This window comes from Carettochelys insculpta, chromosome 9, assembly GCF_033958435.1.
Source record: "Carettochelys insculpta isolate YL-2023 chromosome 9, ASM3395843v1, whole genome shotgun sequence".
NCBI classification, from domain to species: Eukaryota; Metazoa; Chordata; order Testudines; family Carettochelyidae; genus Carettochelys; species Carettochelys insculpta.
The window spans coordinates 16,732,147-16,755,187 of record NC_134145.1 but is presented as its reverse complement, the minus strand read 5'-3'; the positions used below and the strand labels follow the sequence as shown (position 1 = coordinate 16,755,187).

The 23,041-nt window shown below is 39.3% G+C and overlaps 1 protein-coding gene across 1 annotated transcript in view; it reads left to right on the top strand.

The window, feature by feature from the left end:
- TM2D1 (TM2 domain containing 1) overlaps window positions 1–21,772 on the top strand; it is a 30,311-nt gene extending 8,539 nt beyond the window's left edge. The window contains exons 4-7 of the mRNA XM_075002239.1: window positions 922–1,013; window positions 9,717–9,790; window positions 12,145–12,284; window positions 17,638–21,772. Of these exons, the coding sequence (XP_074858340.1) occupies window positions 922–1,013; window positions 9,717–9,790; window positions 12,145–12,255 (277 nt within the window). The 3' untranslated portion in view covers window positions 12,256–12,284; window positions 17,638–21,772. The remainder of the gene's footprint in view (window positions 1–921; window positions 1,014–9,716; window positions 9,791–12,144; window positions 12,285–17,637) is intronic.
- The last annotated feature ends 1,269 nt before the right edge of the window (window positions 21,773–23,041 follow it).

Sequence of the window (23,041 nt, the reverse complement as noted above, 5' to 3'; positions counted from 1 at the left end):
CAATACAAGTCATGCTTTTACATATAATCCCTTTTTATATAAAAACTACTCTTGTACCTGAGTGTCTGTGCTGCGCTGTGGGCATTGCACAGTTGATTAATGTAATTTTAAATGTTTCCATCTCAGCTTTTGAAATGAAACTGTTACTGTTCTTCACTTGTGATGTTATTGAAAGAAGGAGGTTTTAAATTTAGTTATTTGTTGTATGCCACTAAGTGCCAGGAATCCCAATGTGTTCCATGTTGTTTAAAAAAAAAAAAAAAACCACCCTGGTGAGAATCATGGTTTAATCCCTGAGTGTTGTCAATAAGCTTTACAGTCAGTAAATCCAGATAGTAAACAAAACTGTAAATATTTATTCAAGATGTTTGCAAACCTTCTTGGCCACTGCCTTTTTGAAAATGAATATTTCATTAAAATGTGGATCTAAAACTTTGACCACTTTCACTATAAACTGACACTTGGCAATTCGTGTCAGAACAGTGAATTGTTGAATATTTTAAGGTTGTAAGGGCACTTGGTTCTATTGCCCCTTTTCAAGTTTGGTGCTTCCCGTATGTGGCAATGGGTGGCTCTAGGATTGTTGAAAGGAATAGCATCTCTAAGTTCACTGATTACCACTGAGGTCAATTCAGTGAGCAGGGTCATGGGGATTGCAAACCCCTGTGCCCCAGCCCTACTTTGCCAGGCGTGCAGGGGAAGTTGTGAATAACTAAAGGGCTTCCATTTTTAGTGTTGTCATTTTGACATCCTTTGCCTGCTAAACAGCACATTGTGTAAGCTTAAACAACGTAAGTTTCCTCTTTCATAGAGGGAAACTTAATAGGTAATTGATTGTCATTTCTAATTTAATTATTCAGAATATACACAGCTTAATATCTTGTTTCAACCACAGTCTTCTTTACTTATTTCTTTTGGCAGAAATGGGTACTCATACAAAGTGGCAGTGGCTCTGTCTTTATTTCTTGGATGGTTGGGAGCAGACAGATTTTATCTCGGGTATCCTGCCTTAGGTGAGTTGTTTTTCTTCTTGTTTATACTCATATTTATTTCTTTACAATTGACCTCTGATTCTTATTGCTTTCAGATTTACTGATTGGTGTGCTTATTTCACTTTAAAAGCAAATTCCAATTAACTATGTCCAGGTTGTAGCTCTTTAGAATGGTTACATGGCCAAATCCTGCTGTAATTTAAGTGGACATAGTTCCTTTTTAACTTAGGGCAGGTGGTGTAGTCCAGGGTTAGAATATGTGCTTGCGAGTCTGCACACGTGTTCTATTCCAAGCTTTGCTGCCATTCCGTTGTCTAAATTTGCATTTGTCGTTTAACTTTCTGAACCTCGCTTATACCCTCTGTTGTGGAATTGTTTGAGATCTGTTGAAGAGAAGAGTTTTATACTGAAAAGAAGAGATCTATTATGGTTAAGCATTAGTTATGAGACTTGAGCTTGCTTATCCCAGGACTGACTTTGGACAGTGCTGCTGAGAGAGTCAATGTGGCTTCCACTCTTTTTTTCCTTCATGATAGGTATTTCTCGGTAAACAGTCCAAGTGCCTCTGGCTAAAAAGATGAGCCACTGAGTGTAATGCTTTTAAGTTGTTTCAGTAAGTAATAGTTTATATTGACTTGGTTGTTGGGATGTTTTCTGTGTAAACATAGTGGTTGAGTTTAGTAGGGAGTTATGAGGCAAACCAGTAGAAAAGAAAGTAATTGCTGAAAATCAGCCATTTCCCTGCAACACACAAGGGCTTTTAAAAGACAATGATAGTTAGGAAAAGGCCCAGAAGATCAAAAGAGATGGTTTAAAAGGAAGACTTTTTCAAAGAAGGCGGTAGTTTTTGGGGAGCCATTGGGGAGAACACACTGATACACAGGAGCTGCTGAGGAAATGGAAAAATTTAGGCCATCAGAGAATACTAAACCTTTAGGGAAAGGTAAATGTGTGTGTAGGCTATTTTAAAATGCTTCTGACTATTGAAATAAACATACATTTTAATTTTAAGAAGGCTTTTTGGTCACTGAACACCACTGATCACAGAAGCCTCAAGAGAAGGACTGCAGGTGCCACAAACCCAGGTGAACCTGCTGGGAAAGCATAGTTGATACACAGTCTGGGCCTTGGGCTATAGCATCTTCAAAATGTAGAATTCCATCCCAGGAGGCATGTAGGCTTGAGACCTGGTTCTTACAGAGACAAGGAAAGGCAAAAATGCAACTAGACCTGTAATCCTCATAATCATAATGTCTCATCCCTAAATACACTAGAAATGAACGGTTCCTGAAGAGGTCGTCCAGTCCCCTGCCCTCACAGCAGGACCAGCAATAACTAAAAGTTATCCAGACTGTTACGTCTAGACCATCCCTGCTAGATGTCTGTCTAACCTGCTCTTAAACATCTCCTAATGTCTGACCTAAACCTCCTTTGCTGCAGTTTAAGCCCATTGCTCCTTGTCCTTTCCTGTTTCTCCCTCCTCCTTATAGCTTCCTTTTAGGTACTTGAAAACCACTATCATGTCCCCTCCTAAGTCTTCTCTTTTCTGAACTAAAGAAGCCCAGTTCTTTCAGTCTTCCCTCATAGCTCCTGTTCTCTAGACCTTTAATCATTCTTGTTGATCTTCTCTGGCCCTTCTCCAGTTTCTCTGACTTTTTCTTGAAATTTGGTGCCCAGAACTAGACGTGATACTCCAATTGAGGCCTAAGCAGTGCTGAGTAAAGTGGATGAATGACTTTTCTTGATTTTCTTATGTTAATGCATCCCAGAATCATGTTTGCTTTTTTTGCTACAGCATCACACTGTTGACTCATATTTAGCTTGTGGTCTACTATGACCCCTAGATCACTCCTCTGCAGTATTCCTTCCTAGACATTCACTTCCCAGCTGTATGTGTAGAGCTGATTGTTCCTTCCTAGTGGAGTACTTTGCATTTGTCCTTATTAAACTTCATCTTATTTGCCTCAGGCCACTTCTCCACTTTGTCCAGATCATTTTGAATTAAGACCCCATACTCCAAAGCAGTTGCAACCCCTCCCAGCTTGGTATCATCTGCAAACTTAATAAGTATATTCTCTTTGCCAATATGTAAGTCATTGATGAAGACATTGAATAGGACTGGTCTCAAAACAGACCTCTGCAAAACACCACTTGCTATGCCCTTCCAGCATGATTGTGAACCATTAATAACCACTGTCTAAGACCGCTTATCCAGCCAGTTATGCACCCACCCTATAGTAACCCATCTAAATTGTGTTTACCTATTTTATTGATAAGATGATCATGTGAGACTGTATCAAATCCTTACTAAAGTCTAGGTATACCACATCCACAGCTTTTTCCTTATTGACAAGAATGTTATCCTATCAAAGAAAGTTATCAGATTGTTCTGGCATCATTGGTTCTTTACAAACCCATGATGGCTGTTACTTATCACCTTTTTTCATCCAGATGTTTGCAGATGAATTCCCGAATTACTTCCTCCATTATCTTTCCTGGCACAGAAGTTAAACTGACTGGTCCTGTAGTTTCCTGGGTTGTTCTTATTTCCCCTTTTCATAGATGGGCACTATATTTGGCCTTTTCCAGTCTTCTGGAATCTCTCCTGACTTCCAGGATTTTTCAAAACCATCTTAAGGCTTAGATACCTCCTCTGTTAGGTCCTTGAGTATTCTAGGTTGCATTTCATCAGGCCCTGGTGACTAGCAGACATCTAACTTTTCTAAGTCATTTTTAACTTGTTCTTTTTTTTATTTTTATCTTCTAAACCTACCCCCTTCCCACTAGCATTCACTATGTTAAGCATTTCTTGATCAAACTTTTTGGTGAAGACCAAAACAAAAAAGTCATTAAACATCTCTGCCATTTCCAAGTTTCCTGATATCATTACCCCCTTCTCACTAAGCAGTGAGCTTACCCCATCCTTGGTCTTTCTCTTGCTTCTAATGTATTTATAGAATGTCTTCTTTTTACCCTTTATGTCTCTAGCTAGTTCGAGCTCATTTTTTGCCTTTGCCTTTCTAATTCTTGCCCCACATACATGTATTGTTTGCTTATATTCATCGTTTGTAATTTGCCTAACTTCCCCTTTTTTATATGGCTTCTTTTTAATTTTGAGATCATGCAAGATCTCCTGGCCAAGCCATGGTGGTCTTTTACCATACTTCTAGCTTTCCTATGCAGTAGTATAGCTTGCTTTTGGGCTGTTAATAATGTCCCTTTGAAAAACTGCCAACTCTGTTCAGTTGTTTTTCCTGTTAGTGTTGCTTCCCATAGGTCCTTATCTACCAGCTCTCTGAGTTTACCAAAATCTGCCTTCCTGAAATCCATTGTGTCTTATTTTGCTGTTCTCCCTTTCACTATTCCTTATAATCATACACTTTATGATTCCATGGTCACTTTCTCCCAAGATGCTTTCCACTTTCAAATTCTCAACTAGTTTCTCCCTCTTTGTTAAAATCACATCTAGAAGTGCTTCCCCCTAGTAGCTTTTTCCACCTTCTGAAATAAAAATTTGTCTTCAAAATAGTCCAAGAACTTCCTGGATAGTCTGTGCCTAGCTGTGTTAGTTTCCCAACATATATCTGGATAGCTGAAATCCTTCATCACCACCAAATCCTGCACTTAGAATGATTTTGTTAGTTGTTTAGAAAAAACAGCTACCTGCGTAGGTGGTCTGTAATAGATCCCTAGCATAACATCACACTTGTTTTTACCTCTTTTTAATGTCTGAAGGATATAATTAATGTGCTGCAGTAAGAAAGTTTGTATAATGTATCTCTTGATGAATCTGAGTCTCGTAGCTCAGTGCAAGTCAGTTACTATGCATTAGTAATGTCTATGTTGAAATGAGTTAAATGTCTTCATGGAACTTGCACAGGATAATGCTATATAAGCTATGTCTTGAGGATCAGAGATGGAATAATTATGAATTTTTCCATGTCTGCGTGTAAGAGTGCATGAATTTCTACAACATCTTATCTGCTAATTTCATTAAATCATTCCACGTGTGTTCTACAGGTTGAACTTCTCTAGTCTGGCACCCTGACTGGTGCTGAACAAGAGAATTTGCTGAACCACAGGAGGCCAATATTATCTAGCAGCATTACCAACACTTCCACTGCTTTCTGGGCTCTTAGAAAACATTTAGGGTAGATTGGAGCTAAATAACAGCACAGAACACTGGGATCAAACATTAGAGGACCACAGGAATCTTGGCTACACCCATTCTAAGTGGTTGTCTGGCTAACTAAAATCAAGCCACATTGTGGATATTGTGGGACAAGAGAGGACTGGACTAGAGAGGTTCAAACTGTATTAATAATTCTTGATATGTTACTTTTAAAAATATATCTGTAGTGATCTTCACTTTCAATTCATGTTTTCCATTTCAAAAATACATTGTCTAATTGTTTTAATTTCTATGAAATTACTATTGTAATATAAACAAATGTCTGTTTGAATTTTCTGCTTTTCATTAAGATTTATTTCCAACCAAAAAGTAATCACCTTTAGATGAAATTGGTTAAGATACTGATTTTAGAAAATCTTTGAGTTTCACTGTTAGTCATTTCAGGATTGTTTTTTTAGTAATTTGTTAACTTTTTTGAAGATACTCAAGGTGTTTTGCTTTCCATTGGCTTTGAAAATTAAGTATTAGAAGTAACCTATGGCTTTCTGAACATATAAATGCGACTTATCTAAAGCCGTATGAACAGATCCTAATCTTAGATGTGCAAAACCAAGCAAACATGAACAGAACATGCAAACACGTAGCACTTACAGTGCTTACGGTTGTTAGTTCTGTTTTGAAGCTATTGACTTTAATAGGACTACCCACAGTGATTTAAAAAAAATACTTCAGATAGTGTTTGCCAGATTTATCCACAAGCTGAAGAAAATGATGATGGCTTCTTAAGGTGTGTTAGTCTAGTCTGTTGGTATTACCTTAACTATATAATAAGAAACTGTCTAAGTTTCACAGTTTGTTGTAAACAATTTCTCTTTTTTTGTATAACTAGATTGCATGAGAAATGGACTCCAAAGGCATCCAGTCTAATTTTTCTAATAGTTTTCCTTGCTCAGGATGGATTTAACTTCAAGATCACAAGCTTTTTTACTTCATGAATCAAAGGCTTCTCAAACCCTTAAAGCATCAAAACCTATAGTCATGGCAGTTGCTTTTGCAGAATAGGCGTCTCAAACTCATAGCCCACAGGCCATCTATGGCTGGAGGATTTTCGCAATCCAGCCTGGGAGTCCCAGTGGCCTGGGGGACTCTGTTCTGTTCCTGCCACACCAACCCTTCCCTTTCCAGGCTCCACCCTGTCCTTCCCACTGCACCCCTTTTTATGAAAGACATGGCCTTGGGGATTACTGGGAGGGCCTGGCACAGGGCAGCGGCAGGGGTCAGGCTCCCCATGTACTCACTGCATTGATGGGCCACTGTGTGTTTGAAACTCCTGCTGTAGAAGTCTTAAGTCTAGAGAATGAAGTGTTGGTAAAAGGGTTAGAATTTTATGAAGTGTCACGGATATTCAGAATAGATTGAAAATTGCTGGAACAATGGTGGAGAAGTTGCAGCATTTTTATATATAAAATCAATAGAATGGGTTGCTGGTCAACAGTCAATTTATTTGGAATCATCCCTTCCCTGACAGAAGCAGAACTAAAGAGTAAATATGGCTGAAACATTTTGCAGAAATGAGGTGAAAATTACCAGTGTTCTTGCAGATGTGTACTTCCCTCTGCTGTGTTCAGAGGGAACATGGGTGCCTCCAAACTACTGAATACAGATGAACAAGGTAGATTGTTATATGGACTTGCTAGTTTGGAGTTCCTCCCCTTAAACTTCTCTCTCTCTCTCTCTCACACACACACACACACACACACACACACACACACACACACACACACACACACACACACACACACACACACACACACACACACACACACACACACACACACACACACACACACACACACACACACACACACACACACAATTTTTGTGTTATAATGGCTTTTTTTTCCCTCTCTATTCTTAGAATTATTTGGTCACTTTATTTTTCTTCCTCCTTTCTGTCTTTGCTCCCTTTCCTCACCATACTCCCCAAAGAAAAAAATTGGGCTCCATTAAGTGTTTCTACAACCAATAACAGAGAACTAAAGTGACTGGAATGATAAAGTCTTAGTTGTTTTCACACTGCAGTTAGTTTCATGTATAAAGTGCTTGCAAGCTTGGAGCTACTATCTCTGTCGCTGATATCCATACAGATGGTGGGGTGAAAGTGATTTGTTGGTTCCCTAAAATGCCACCTGCCAGTGGGGCTCAGAATACATATTGAGAACATGACAGAAGATGGGGGCATTATCTGTGAATACTTTGAATGCGAATGCTGCAGTTGCAGAGGTAATAAATTAGGTATTCTAGTTTTTCCCAGATAAATTGGCATGCATCATTTTAGTCTGAGGTCAGAACTGTTGTCCTCTGCTGCTGGCATTTATTTTGTTGGCTGTTGCCTTTGGCTATGTCTACACTAGAAGCATCTGTCAACAGAAGTTACTGTTGACAGATAAAGCTTGACAGAACCTCTGTCGACAGATAGCTGCAGTACACAACTTGCTCTGTCAAGAGAGCTACCAGACTGCACTGCTCTCCGGTGACAGAAAGTGGAATGTATTAGAGAGGTAGCCATATTAGTCTGTATCTTCGAGAACAAAAAGAAGTCCTGTGGCACCTTATAGACTAAAATATTTTGGAGCATAAGCTTTCATGGGCAAAGACCCACTTTGTCAGATGCATCTGACGAAGCGGATCTTTGCACATGAACGCTTATGCTCCAAAATATCGGAAAGTGAAATGGCAGCTCTGCAAACAGGGCTGCCTGGCAGCCAGAAGCCCTCTCTGTCAACAGAAGTGTGTACACTTCTAGAGTGCCCAGAGCGTTATGCCTCAAATTTTTGAGAGATTACTCTGTTGCGGCAAAAGCACAGTTCAGTCAGAGTATAAATGCTCCTTGAGTTCTGTCTACTGAAAGCCCCTTCTGTTGACGGCTATCTCCAGTGTAAACACAGACCTTATGTTTTGGGACACTACAGCCAATGCTGATGCCAAAGCTTAGTATGCTTGGATGCTGCAAGTCATAGATACCAACCACTGAGAACAATTTGTTCTAAACATTTATGTATTTATAATTTTATATATATAACATGAATTGTATGCCACTATTTAATATTATAGTGACATAATGGAATTATTTTTGGTCTGTTGGAAGGCTGACCAGCTAATAGTTTTTCTTCTTCTTGGTGAAGAACCACATATGCATTATTAGATCTCCATTTTTCAAATTTATAAACAATACAGCTAGAGAATTAACCTCTCTAGTCTGGCACCCTCAGGACCTGACTGGTCTGAACGAGAGAATTTGCTGAACCATGGAAGGTCAATATTGTTTAGCAGTGTTACCAACACTTCCTCTGCTTAGTGGGCTCTTAGAAGACACTTACGGGTAAATAACAGCATGGAAAACAGAGTTAAGACTGGTGGCTGTAAGCAAACTTTATGGGACCATAGGAAGTTTGGCCATACCAATGATAAGTGGTCATCCAGCTAACTAAAATCATGCCACGTTACAGATGTTGCCAGACAAGAGAGTTCCAGACTAGAGAGGTTCAACCTGTATTTCTACATATCCAGTATTTCCAGCATGTTGATTTCTGTTGCATCCAAAGTGTACAGTGCATTTTTCACACAGGTATAAGCTTGTATTCCCTGCTGAAGAAAGTATAGTTCTTCGCATACAGTATCCTACAATTAACTTGACCTAGTTAAAGACAGATATTTCTTTTCCCGCTTTCTAATCTTGGATAAAATTTTCTGAAGGGCCTAAATGACTTAAGAGAGCGAGACCCATTTTCAACAGTAACTTCGCCCCCTAAGCTTCATTGAAAGTCCTTAGATTTTCAGCTTTTTAAGTCACTTTGGTGTTTTTGAAATTTTTACAGTGTTTGCATATAATGAAATCTGAACAATAAACTGTTAAGGCAGACTTCTGCTTCTAAGCACAGCCTCTAAGTTTCTACACATTTTAGTACAGCTCTGCTTCACCTTTAATGTAAAATCATCTCGGTGAAAAAACATATTCCACCACATTTAGAATGAATACATGAAAGTTTCTAGAAAAGTATCTAAATTGTTGGCAACCACTCAAAGATTACGGTTGTGTACACTAGCAATGAGAACAATTTCCAAACCCAGCATGTAATGCAGCAGCTGTTTCCAAACTTTAATTAGTGTGTTATACAACTTGAGGCAGTAGAAAGTGTTTCATGTTAAAATAAGTTTTGCAGCTCCAAAGTGCAAAGATTTCTTTGTTTTTTCTTTTAGGATTAACTGTGCATCCAGCCAGAGAAAGGAAGAACTCAGTAATTTAAATTGATAGTAATGTTTATTCCCCTCCTTTTCTCAGAATTATGTCTGTTAAACTTATTTTGTATTTAAATCTTTTAAACTAAGCAGATTTCTTCACAGATAGGTGCATAAAGACAAATACTTCCTGATAATGAAAGATAAATGTGTTAATTTCACTCATGGGCTAAAAAGTTATTCAGGAGGAGAAAGATATAGGGGAAATGCATACCCGCCTGGAAACTGTAAAGTTCCATAAACTTTATAGAGAACTGCTTAAGGTTGTAATTCAGTCTTATTTTCCTTTATAGGTTTGTTAAAGTTCTGCACTGTAGGGTTTTGTGGAATTGGTAGCCTAATTGATTTCATTCTCATTTCAATGCAGGTAAGCTGATACTTTCAAGCTATGATACAAATCAATTTTTTGTTTAAAAGTCTGATAAAGACCAAAATGGGGACCAGTGTGCTTTTGGCTTCAAGGGAATTTTCTGACTATGTCGCACATTAAAATCCAGGTACTGATTTCTCACTCGTGTATAATCTGATGTTGCAGAGGATGTGTCAAAGGAAACAGACTAAAATTCATATAAATGATGTGTTAAAATAAGTTACCACTACATATGACTTCCAATCACTGCAGTGCGTCTATGTTGAAGTGTAACCTGGAAACTTTTTCACCACACAAAGCAACATTTCATACATGTGTTATGACAGAGGGAAGGCTGAGATATCTGTTGAAATAGGTTAGAACATAAGCAGAATCTAGTAATTCAGAACTGTAATTTGGCCAGGTCACATGTAGCTTGGTGTGGTAAATACCACAGTATCTTATGTCTGCTTGTATTTAGGATCCCTGGCTTAGCATATCATCAGAAAGATATGTGTAAATGTATTCAAGAGGCTGCAGGGATGGCCCTAATAGGGTGACATTTAAGTGACACAGTCCCACTGAAACCCAGTGGGACCTGTGCTGCAAACTCACTTAAGCACTTTTGAAAAACAAAAATCCTCTTCTTGACAAGTATAGATTATCAGAATATATCTCATTAAGATTAACCAGCCTCTGAAGTGGTGACCAGTGATGTTGCAGAAGTCTGGATTGTAGTAAGAATTCCTTTGTGCAAACAGCAAGTTATGGGAGATCTCGAGAAAGGAGGCAGTGATGATGTCAAATAGCAAACATTAAACATGTGCCAGGTGGCTTGTAAAACTTGTGCATTTATTTCCTAAACTTCAGGAATCCAACCACATGCTTGCTTTGCAGACCAGAATGTGTTGTATTTTGTATGTCATCTTATAACTTGAAACAAATGGATATATCTAGCACTTCTGTTCACAAAACAGTATGTAGTAAGCATACATCTCCACAGTCATCATCTGCTTTTTTCATTTCTGCTTTATTTGTTCTGGTTTGTGATCTGCACATTCCCCAGAGTGGAGAGGGAAATAGTTTAGTAACTAGTGTTTTATAAACACTGAAACAGACCACCTCCTCTCAATCAAAGGTGATCTTAGGAACAACCCAGTCACTATTTCTAACGCTAAATGTATTATAGGAGAGTGCGAAAGCGGAAGGCACAATACATGAGTTTTGGTTTTTGCACTTTGGTGTGATGTCCAACTTCTGTATTTATAGAATCATAGAATCCTAGGGCTGGAGGAGACCTCAGGAGGTCATCGAGTCCAGCCCCCTGCCTAAAGCAGAGTCAATCCTAACTAAATCATACCATCCAGGACTTTGTCAAGCTGGGACTTAAACCTCTAGGGATGGAGATTCCACCACCTCTCTAGGTAATGCATCCCAGTGCTTCACCACTCTCTTGGTGAAATAGTTTTTCCTAATATTCAGCCTACACCCCCCCACCTGTAGCTTTAGACCATTGCTTGTTGTTCTGCCATCAGTCACTACAGACAACAGCCTCTCTCCATCCTTTTTAGAGCCCCTCTTAAGGAAGCTCATCTTTCGAAAGATTGCTGTAGTGTAGGCACAGCCCAAATGTCCTCAGTTGACAGAGAATCAACTTCCATTAACTACAACTGGCAGGTTTTGCACAAGAGAGGGACAGGAATGGAACAAAATTCAGTTCATAACTTAAAATGTACAGGTGTTTCAAAAATATGTTAGTGTATTTCAGGTTTTAAAATTATATATGCTCACTAAGACTTCATCTTATGTCAATGTCCTTGCCTCCTACAGAGCGAGGCACAGTGGAGGACAGTTTCCCTCGCCCCTCCAAGTTTTCTTGTTCTTCATCTCCTTGGATCCTCTACCTCCATTTATCAGCTGCAGAAAATCCCCTGCCTCAAAACCACCATCTTCTTTGGCCCCAGTTCCTTACCAGTTTCACATTTCCAGCACAGCTCAGTTTCTTTCTCCCACCTATCTTCCCTTATTACTGAAACGGAGACTTTTCTGGAGCTCATCCATCTGTCATTAAGATCTTCTACAAAGCTGTGGCTCAACTCCTGATTGGCTCAGTGCAGGGCCAGAGTCCATGTGCTCATTCATCACCGTAATTTGGTTAATTAGAAACCCTAGGGAAGTCTTGCTTCAAAGAGTGTACTCACTAAAATGGTTAAACTGCAGCACAATTTGAAAATCAATCCAGTTAATATTTTGCAAAGTAAGCATAATTGTTTGTATGAACAAATTAACAAGAATTGAGATATTAGCACAAAAAGCATGTTCATTTTAATTAATATTGGAAAATCTTGTTTTGGTTTTGGTTTTTTCCCTAGATTGTTGGACCTTCCGATGGCTCAAGTTACATTATAGATTACTATGGAGCAAGGCTTACCAAGCTGAGTATTACCAATGGGACATTCAGAAAAACACAGACATATCCTTAAGCCTGGCAGGAAGTGTCACCAACATACAGGTGCATTTTGATTGATTGGATTCAGTAGTCCACTGAAATTCCTGATAACTGTTTTTTATTCATGACATATCACAAGAAATATTTAACTTCATATTTAATGTTGTGTATTGAAAAAAGCTGGTAAAATGTTAGAGCACTATCGCGTCCAAGACTTCACATCAGAGGTATTCATTTTCTGGCTACGTCTACACTAGCCCCAAACTTCGAAATGTCCACGCAAATGGCCATTTCAAAGTTTACTAATGAAGCACTGAAATGCATATTCAGCACTTCATTAGCACGCGGGCGGCCGCAACACTTCAAAATTGACGCCCCTCGCCGCCGCGTGGCTTGTCCCGACGGGGCTCCTTTTCGAAAGGACCCCGCCTACTTTGAAGTCCCCTTATTCCCATGAGCAGATGGGAATAAGGGAACTTCGAAGTAGGCGGGGTCCTTTCGAAAAGGAGCCCCGTCGGGGCGAGGCGCGTCAATTTCGAAGTGCTGCAGCCACCTGCGTGCTAATGAAGTGCTGAATGTGCATTTCAGAGCTTCATTAGTGAACTTTGAAATGGCCATTTCAAAGTTTGGGACTAGTGTAGACACAGCCTCCAAGTCCCTTCTGTGTTACTGCTCTATTTCTATGAGCACACAGCTCATGACTTGTTACGCAGATATTCATCATTTACACCATTACTGTTTCACCTTTCAATGTGAGTTAGCAATAGCTAATGTGATAAAAATTACTCTGGTTTCAGGTAAAGCAGTTGGGGAGAAATTTTGGCATCCTTGAAGTCAATGGGAGTTTTGACATTGACTTCAGTAGGGCTAGACTATCAGTCCTGCTATCTAACACCTGTGTCACTGTTTCCAGGATTGTGAGGCCTGTATAACAGCTATGGAATGAACATCTTCAGTTTTCGAAAAAGCCAGCCAAACACTTAGAGTCTGATTTACAAAAGAGTGGTCCAAAATCTTTGAGGATATATATCCTTTGTACTCTATTAATTTAAAGAGTATTTGTGTGAAAGTAAAGAACAAATTTCAGTAAGGTTGCCTGATTTAGCTTATAGTTTGATGATGATCAGTGGCAGGGTTAGGTGTAGAAAAGTGTAGCGCTATAAGCACAACATCCTCATTCAACAGGCACAATGGACATTATGCATCAAAGTTAGAGTAGAACCTGTTTATTTTATGATATTACGTCTTTAGTCTCAAAAAAACCCCCACACACTTTGTTTCGTGGTCAGATATCAACTATTGCTGTTTAAACAATCATCAGTGCCCCATCTTTTTCAGAATAGTTCTGACCAAACATATATACCTTCATTTTAATGAAACAGAATATGTCAGAAGTACGAATTCTTGATACTACTTCAGTAGAAGATGTAATGAAATATAGGTTTATGGCTTTATTCTGCTAAGCTACACAGTAAAATTTTTAGCACTCTTTTATTTGGTCCTTTTTGACAAAGACATCTTTATATTTTAATTAAATATATACCTTTGACATCTCAGAAGATGCTTTGTTACCCAACTTCCATATGACATCCAAGATTTACCAAAAACAGGTCAGGAAAAGATTTACCAGAAATAGGTCGTGAAAGATATTGTCAGAAGCTTCAGTGTTGATGTTTGATAGTTCATATCGTCAAACTGTTTAATGCATTTTAAACATTCCCTTAACCATTTAATAGATTTGAAAAAAGTTTATTACAGAAAACGTGCTTTGAACCTTTACTTACTGATTTTATTGGATTAATCTTAGCTCTTGTGTTATGAGGAATAAATAATACTTTATTTTCTTTTTCTACACCACTCAATTTTATTGAGTTCTATTGTATACCCCCTTTGTAGTTGTTTTTCCAAGCTGATAGTCCCTTCAACTTGAGACAACTTCTCATTCTGTCATCTGCCACCACTGAGAATAGCCTAGCTACATCTCCTTCAGAGCCCCCCATCAAACAGTTGAAGCTCTGCTAATCCAATCATGTATATAAGTACTTATTTTACCACCCCAACTAAACCACCCACACCACAGCATCTGACTGGCTCACGGATATTCATGAACATCTCATCCTCCGTGTGAAATATAATATTACTGCTGTTTTACAGATAGAGAATTTAGGGGCAGAAAATGATTACTTTGCTGAAGTTGTGGCAGAGCCAGGAACTGATTCCATGTCTCCTGAATGCTAGTCAGACCACAGGACCATACGTTCTCCACAAACGTTGTCATTATTCCATTCTCTTTATCTTAAGGCTTTTAATCTGCAGCAAGTATCCCTGCAATATTGAAGTGTAGTGTAATACCTAGCCAAAAGAATCACTTAGGGGAATGTTGCATTGATTTGTAAAGTTAAGAAGGAATTAGATAAGTGTATTTAAATATATACAATATTTTAAATGTTTATATAAAATAGGGAATACATGGTGTTGTAGTTATGTGGTTTTGTGGGTGAGTAGGACATGGCTGCATTAATTGTGCCTGTCAACCTATCTAATCATCATAATATGCACATGCCATGTTTTGCAGGAGGACTATTTTAAAAGCATTTTAATGTGCAATTATCAGACTGCTGTTGGGCTGCAAAGGTTTAAGTGGCAGGGAAACAACTATTGTCCTGATACTGTTTTGTTGACTGTGCTGCTTATTTTTCTCTCCTCTTACTACAGAGAGAGAAATCACTTTTCTGCTTTGATTTTTGTACCTGATGAAAACTTAAAACACTAGGTTTTATTGTTTCCAAAGGTGTATTGTTGTAGCCTGCCAACGAAACTGTTCAGATTTACAGGAAGATCTTTGTTTTTGAAATGTTCTATCAGAGTTTTTAGAGAACATCTGTTGTGACCCCATCAACTGTTGTTTCCTTTGTTCCTCAAGACTACATTGGGTTATGTTTGCTTACCCAGCTCTATGTACTCAGTCTTCTCACATATTCCATCTCTTCCTGTGTTTTTTAGTTTCATTTAGTCCATTTCTGGATCCACTGCCCTCCCTGCTGCCTCCACTGCAATTCCTACCACTGTTCTATGCAAAAAATGATGTTGGGAACATTGCAGTTGGGTGCTGAAACACTCAGTTAGGAAAATGTCAAAGATAAGGTATAAGCTTACGTTTCTGTTGTCGCATAGACATATATCAAGACTTACTTTTTACATAAGTCAATTATATTTCTTTAATGTACTGTAATACATTCCTTTAATCTTAGATATGTTTGCACAGTCTGGTTAACTGAGTTCTTACACTACCTTCATTGTCGTAAAGGTCCATCATATATTTATATGCACCTATGTACTTAAGCTTTTTACAGAGGTTCTTTTCTCTTACTAAGGGTAAGTATCTTAATTAGTGCTCACATGCTAGTTGTATTCTTTTCGACAAGCAATTGCAGGAGGCAATTGAAGTAAAATAGGCTATATTTCATCAAACCAAGAGATTAATTCTAAGTGTGTGCCTTATTATTTTGTTAGATCAGATTTTAATCAGGAACTGCTGCTGTTCTCCCTGCACTCACCCCAAAATCAGTCTTTGTTTACACTATGATGCTTTCTAGTCCTACCAGACTCTAAGCCAAATTTCCTGTCTTTCTTTGTAATATTGTCCAAGTGTTTAACCAGATATAAGACTAAAAGGGTCCATAATATTTCAGGCTGTGAGAGTATTTTTCCACTTTAAAATGTATTTCCATTTATGTGATGTAATACCATATTCATTCATCTGCCAGTCGTCAAATATATCTTTCTGTTGTGGACCTCATTCCACAATTCCTGAGGACTCTTGAGAAACTGAACTTCTTCAGAACTATATTAATTAATATTTAGAGATTACCTGGCACTCAGTCAGGGAGTTCTTTATATGAATGAGAGTAGGAGAAGTGGGACTGGATTAGACGACCGCAGCAAGCTTGGCTTTAGGTTCTAGACCTGAGGGATAAGGTACAAAAGAAGCTTGAGAGCATGATTTTTCTTTTTACCTCCTTCTTCCTGTAGATGGAACCAAACCCCATAGCTGAATTCCTAGGTCTGGTGAAGCTGTTCTTTACTACAAAGGCAAAGAGTTAGCACTTGTGTTCTTTTTCACACAACAAAGGTTAACAGGAGAATGTGCAGTTAATTTCTGCCAGAACAGGAAGCTGTTACCATTGTGTTGTCTCTGTGGACCTCAGCAAAGGAAGGGAAATGGAAAGATAAAAACAAGTGTATTCTAAACCTGTTTACACCATGTGAAAGGAAACCCCAGTTCTTCAAATTCCATGTGCAAGAAATTAAAATATATTGCACAGCATCTCTCCATCTTAAAGGGAAAAAAATTGCATACTCCCCCAGCTGCTTCTAAAATGTTTTATCTTTAGCCGCTGAGCCTGATTAGACTTTTGGACATGCCCACGTTCTGTTTTGATAGTTCTGCCTCTGTAGGTTTGAACTGTCTGTTCTCAAGACTGCAGTGCTCTTTAGTCTGTGAGGAAAGTAGCTAGCTGCCTCTGCAGATGCGTAGGTCCGTAGCTGGTACAAGAATTATAAAGATCAGTTTCCATTACTGTAATTACTGTATAAATCCTCTCTTTAAGAGGATTATAACAGGCCTGTTTTCTAACCTGGTCTTGAGCTGAAACTTGGATTCCAGTTTTGATGTATGGCACATTAAGTTATTTTTCTGTCTCCTCTGCAACAGCTTGTTATTCATTCCCCCCCCCCCCCCCCGCCCCCGACCCCGACACTGTTCTAGTTTAGAAGGTTTAAGTTGGTGGTTGCACTCTGTCCATGTACTTGGTCCTGAAACAAAAGCAAGACCAAGTGGGATCCACATTTTACTTAAATCTGGAAAGCACCATCTTTTCCCCCCTTTTGGAAGCTTTAACTTTGTCTTACTGTCCTATGCTCCAAAACAGGTGTGTAAGAAGTCTGTGAAGTAGATAATCCATAGAATGAAAATGGAGGTTTCTTATCTTTTTTGGTCATTTGAAAGAAAGTAGTATAAACAAAGCTCGCAGTTGAATCAGTAGGGTATCACTTTCACTAGTGTATACTCCACAGAATTGTGTGAAATTGGGGTATGAAGTGGCCCCAGCTCCCTTGCAGGATAGAGTGCATGCATCTAAAAAGGAGGTTGGCAGGGGTATGCTATTATTGATACATGTAGATTGGGGAACCACGATTCTGAAAATCCCTTAAGAAGTTAGGATAGTTACAGGCCAGATGGCAGCTGTGTCTTGCATTTATCAGGTGTATTATTTTAACATGTACCAAAACATAAAATGTTTATTTTGCTGTTCAGATTCATAGTGCTTTGGACATGTTGTCTGGCAAACATGTGGTACCTGAATTGGTGGGTGAAGGAGGGAATGAAATGGTTAATATTTTCTGTTTTCTTTAGAAAATTCTTTCATATTTCTTACTGTGAAGATGATGTATGGAGAACATGTAATGGGAAGCCACTGTCTCCTTAAGGACCTGACCAATGGCAACGTCTGTGTGATTGACTGTCACTGCATAGTATGAAGAGAGCAGGAGTGCCTCCCACTGTATAGATTGCAAGAAACTGGGGAACAGAGGAATACTTATCTTTTAGGGCTGTCCTTTCATGATCTCATCCACTGTAGCCCAATTAAGAGGATGATGTGCACCATTTTTCAGTTATTTTGTTAAATAAGCCTGTGCAATGAACATCATGCTAACAGAGGCAACTCCTGGTATCTAATTTGTATTAAACTGAAAAGCTTGTGGTAATGTGTGTATCTGGGAGCTATGGGGTTGGGATGAAAAGTGATTGGCTTGACATTTGCTGTCTTTTTCCCAGCTCTGTTGCAAAAATGGGAACAGAATCAAAATGAAAAATGTTTTGTTTTACAGCTGTACCAAGTTACAGCACACACTCTCTCTCTCCCTCTCTCTCCCACTTGCATCAAGTACATCCTGTACTTTTGGCAACATGTTGACTGGATATTTAAAAGCTGTGAACTGTTCTGAAAGTTTCACATGCAGGGTTATGAGCCATGTGTGTTTGATCAAAATTCAATTACTGCACTGTACCATGCTTGGAAACCTATCATCCCAGGTTATGAAGTATGACGAAATAGGCTAATCTAATTGGTTCAGTATGGGAGCAGTATCAACCAAGCTTGTTATGATAAATAGCTTCCTGTGTTAAAGGTTCTCTAGAGCTTAAGTATCTTGGCTCACCTCCTCCCACAAAATAAGAATATTGTTCCCTGAGAACAGTTACATCACTGTCCCGCTTCTACAATCAGAATTAAGGGTTTGTAGAATTTTTCATTTGCTACTCCTTGAAAAGATAAACAATGGATGGATATCTGACCCATTTCCCACCTCCCAACTTGTACCTCTTCTCCATTCACTGCTCCCTTCTAACCAAGGTTAAATCGTCTTGCACTTAACTTGGTGGATTTTTTGGGTTTTGTTTTTTTGGGTTTTTTTTAACTACTGTTTGAAACAATCCCAACGAGGAACTTAAACTTGCCATAGGCTTGAGTCTGAGAGTTCTATGGCTTTTTATTTGGCAGAGTTGAGTTAAATGGTGAAGCATATTAGTATTTCCAAACATCTGATAAAACAGCCTTGTCACAATTAATTTTATATCTATGGAAATGTTGCTATCCACTTGGACTTTTTATTTTATCAGTAGTTCCATTGTGCAAGTGCTGAAATAAGCGTAGAGATGGGCTAGTGTTCTAAGATGGGATTTGTGATTGCTAGATATGTCTCTAAGACAATGAGCTCAGTCCCATGGGAAAGCACTAACTCCATGGTGTTAGCAGGCCCATCTTTGGCAATAACTGATTTTCTCTGATCGTTGTGTCATGGTAATAGACTGTGGCAAGAGGTAGAACACAAAAAAAATGGATCTTTTTGCTCACTGGATACACGTGTTGTCATGGGTAGGGTGATGATTTGAGTGAGGATGCAACTGCTTATACTCTCAACTGCTCTTAGGACAAAGTGATTGCAGAGTTGCTATTTTAGCTTAGGCAGAATATGATCTGAATCTTTTTAAGTACTTTAATATTAGTGGGACTACTCCTATGAGCAAAGTTATTCGTATGCATAAGTGTTTGTAGAAGCAGATTCTATATGAATGAGTCTTTCTGTTTTCCCTAAGACAGTTTAAGACTGAATTAAGCCTGTATTGTGATCAGTGTCTACTCTGTCTCTCTCTTACCCATTGCAATTTGGTTTTAAGCTTTCATCTCATATTAGTTCACCATTTTACTTTCCTGCTTACCCTTTTGCTTACAAGTGTACATAATGATGAAGTCTGCATTTCCAGTGTGTATGAGAGCTATTCTAAATAATGGCATTTAATGGAAAAAAGCAACAACTGCAGTCATCACAAAATTGACTGATGATTAAGTCTAGCAATACAAAATTGGGGAGGGCAGAATTCACAACAGACAAACATTCTTGCCCACATAATATATTAAGTATGCCTTTGCTATACTGCTTAGCACTTTGAAACCCAGATTTGGTCAATTCTTGATTTTAGTGTTTTAATTATTTTCTATAAAAATGCAGTTAGTCTGAAAAACTGAGATTCAGTGCACTTCCCTCAAATCTCAGACGAACGTAATCCATTTTATCTTCATAAAGTTCCCATAAGAAATGGTCGCAGACAGTAGCTTTGACTTCAAAAATAGAATGTGACTGTAGGCACTTATGCTAATCTCTTTTTTGGCAAATCAGCTTTTTTGTATTGGATCATGCTTGATTGAATAGCACTGAAGCTGCCAGAGTAAATGCAATTATCAATGTACAGAAATTAAGGAAATAGTCCTTGTCACTCGAACAGTGTCCAGGCTGTGGCTACTGTTACAAAGTTAATGGTAAAGAAATCTCTTTAAAGAGTAAGCTACTGGAGTGTGGTTACTTTTGACATGCAGTGAAACAATGACATCGAATTATAGGTTATGAGCACATTTATAAAATAGGCCTATTGAAACCTAAATGCATGGTGAACACTAATACATAAGTACACACCAAATCAAAGCCAGTTGATTGATTCTGAATCCCCGTCCTAAAAAAAAAGAGAGAGACTTTTCTGACATTCAAAAACCTCAAGGCCTTTGCATCACGGGGGGGAAGCCTGTGCGCCATGCAGCAAGAAACAGACTCAGTACACCTGGGGCAGGGCTAACCAACTTGGGGGTGTGAATTTCGGTATAGAAGACTCCAATTAACAGCTTGTCCCCATATTCCCCCTCACTTAAAACTGCAGGATACAAGTGTAAGTGCTTCAGCTGATCACTGTTGTGATCAAACTTGGAAATGGGCCAAGTCTATATAAGCAGAAAAGAGACAAACCATTTAGAAACTCCTAAATTAAAACCAGTTGCAACTCTAAATAAAACCGTGGAACAATAATGTCATTTTCAGTATGGAAAATGCTACTTAAGTAAATGGGTAAATCCCATTCTCCACACTTGAAGTTTTCAGGCGATCAGTAGACATTGTAGTAAGATATTTCGGAGGTGACAGGCATTGGTAATTACAACAAGATCTGCATTTGTGAAAAACATAACAGAAAATGTTAGGTTTAAGCAGGTTATAACAAGGTAAAATGTTGATTTTAATCAAGAAGTGTTGCGGTAAATGTTGTCCAAAGTATAAATACCTGCATTTCAAAACAGCCCCCTACCCTAAGTCTGCAGAGCAGGGGTGTCATTTGGGGAGGGCAAGGGGGAAGTAGCCCCCCTCCCCATAAGAACCTGCCACTGTAGGAGATTGGCCCTTGCCTCCCCTTTACCCAGGAGTGTGAGGAATGTAGGACACTTTTATGTACATCTCTGGGTCTTCTATTTCTCTGATGCTTTCCCCCAGCTCCTGTGCCTTCCCCCAACCACACTGATTGAAAAGCTAGTTCTCTCTTCTCCCTCCCTCTGGGCTAGCTATTCTTTGCTCTATCACCTAGAAATGCTTCACTGTAAGAGCCATGGAGCTAAAGAATGACTGTCTCCTGGGATCTTTCCCTGCTGTCAAGAAACAAACATGCTATCACACCACAAACATTACTTAAATTACACTTAAAACTTTCTACATATCAAAGCTAAACTGATTGGTTCCAAATATCCCATATCCTCTTCATTTCCTTTTTGAAGACAGATACTATGTTTACCTTTCTCCAGTCTTCTGTGACCTACCTGTCGTCCACAAATTCTTGAAGATAATCACGAACGGTTCCAAGGTTGCTTCAATTTCCTTACGTGCCCTGCTAAATCAAATACATCTAACTTGCCTAAATATTCTCTAATCTGTTCTTTCCTATTCTGTCTTAAATTACTGCCAATTTGTTAATATTAATTGTGTCATTCATCCAGTTAAAATCAAATCTTTTAGTCAAGACTGAAGCAAAATAGATATTAAATACCTCCTTTCTTTATGTCATGCATTACTACCTGTTCTACCCTGTTTAGGTAGCTGTCTTTCAGCTGAGCCTGTAAATAAAACAGTCTCCTCTCAGTGTTGACAATAAAGATCATGTGTCTGGTTCTGTATTAGCAGAGGACAATTCTTCCCACTGTTGTAGTGGGTAAGTTCAGTGCTTCACTGATAGGTGAGGCTACAAAAGCTAGCAGGATATTGGCTTTAAATTCATGCAGTTTTGGAAAATAATTGAATGTTTTTGTTCTTTGCCTTTTGGATTCTAAGCCTTCAGAGTGCACTTGGTTCATAGTTTCAAGCTTTTTATTTTTTTTCCCCCCCACCACACGCAAAAGGGCTAACAATATACTTGCTTCTTCAAGTGAGTTACCTGGGAGTCTCTGGCACCCACATAAATCCAGAAACTGGAGATTTAGGGACATTGTATCACGAGACTCAAAATTATGAGAGTCAGCACCACAGCAACCTTCCCACCAGAAGACTTTGGGGGTGGCACTTGATACCCAACAAGACCAGGTAGGAGCACCTTTTGTAGGAGCCCCCACAGCAGCTCTAGAGCTGGTGGGTTTTTTTTTTTGTGGGGCTGGCGATTGTCTAGCTGGTTGAGGAAGTATGAGAAAAGGTACCAGAAATAATTGAATAGAGAGGTGATGAGTTGGCAACTGCCAGCCCTGTGCAGAGGAAAAGAAGAGGGCATGGAGCATAGTGAAGTAATGAGTTTTTCGTCCTCTGGTATGCTGATGTGTGGAGAGATGCAGCCTGGACTGTCAACTGAGTCTGCCTATTGCTGCCTGCTAAGTCTCCCCAAGAAAACTGGACTGCTCTCCAAAAATTCAAAACTGGGTTTGATGATGCTATGTACTGTTATATGGCAGTGAGCTACTGTTTCATGTGTGGTCTGGAAACACTTGAGTCATAGCTAGCAGTGTCTGAGCCTATCCACTAAGATGTTGTTTCCCAAATTTAAAACATTAATGTACCTCTTTTGGGACTTCAACCTTATCGGTGTGTTCTCTCTCCCAGTGCCTATATCCTGACTCTGTGTTCCAGCCTGCTCCCCACTGGGGCTGCCAGGCTCCGCTAGTCCTGACTAGGGTCCCTGGGACTGCCAGTGGGGCTCTGTGCCCCAGGGGCTGCCTGGCTGTAAGCCGGTGGCTGCGGGGTTGCTGGTGGGGCCCTGGGAATCCAGGCGTGGCTCCCGACTTGGCTGAACTTTCCACAGTGAGGCTTCCCAACCCCAGTGGGGCTCCCCAACTTGGGGCTACTCCTGGGGCTCCCCAGAGCAGGCTGTGAACAGGGCTTCCTGTCAACAGTAGGGTCTGCTGCACCCAGACAGCTGGAGCTCTCTGGTCCAGTAACATCCATGGTCCTGCCAGACAAAATAG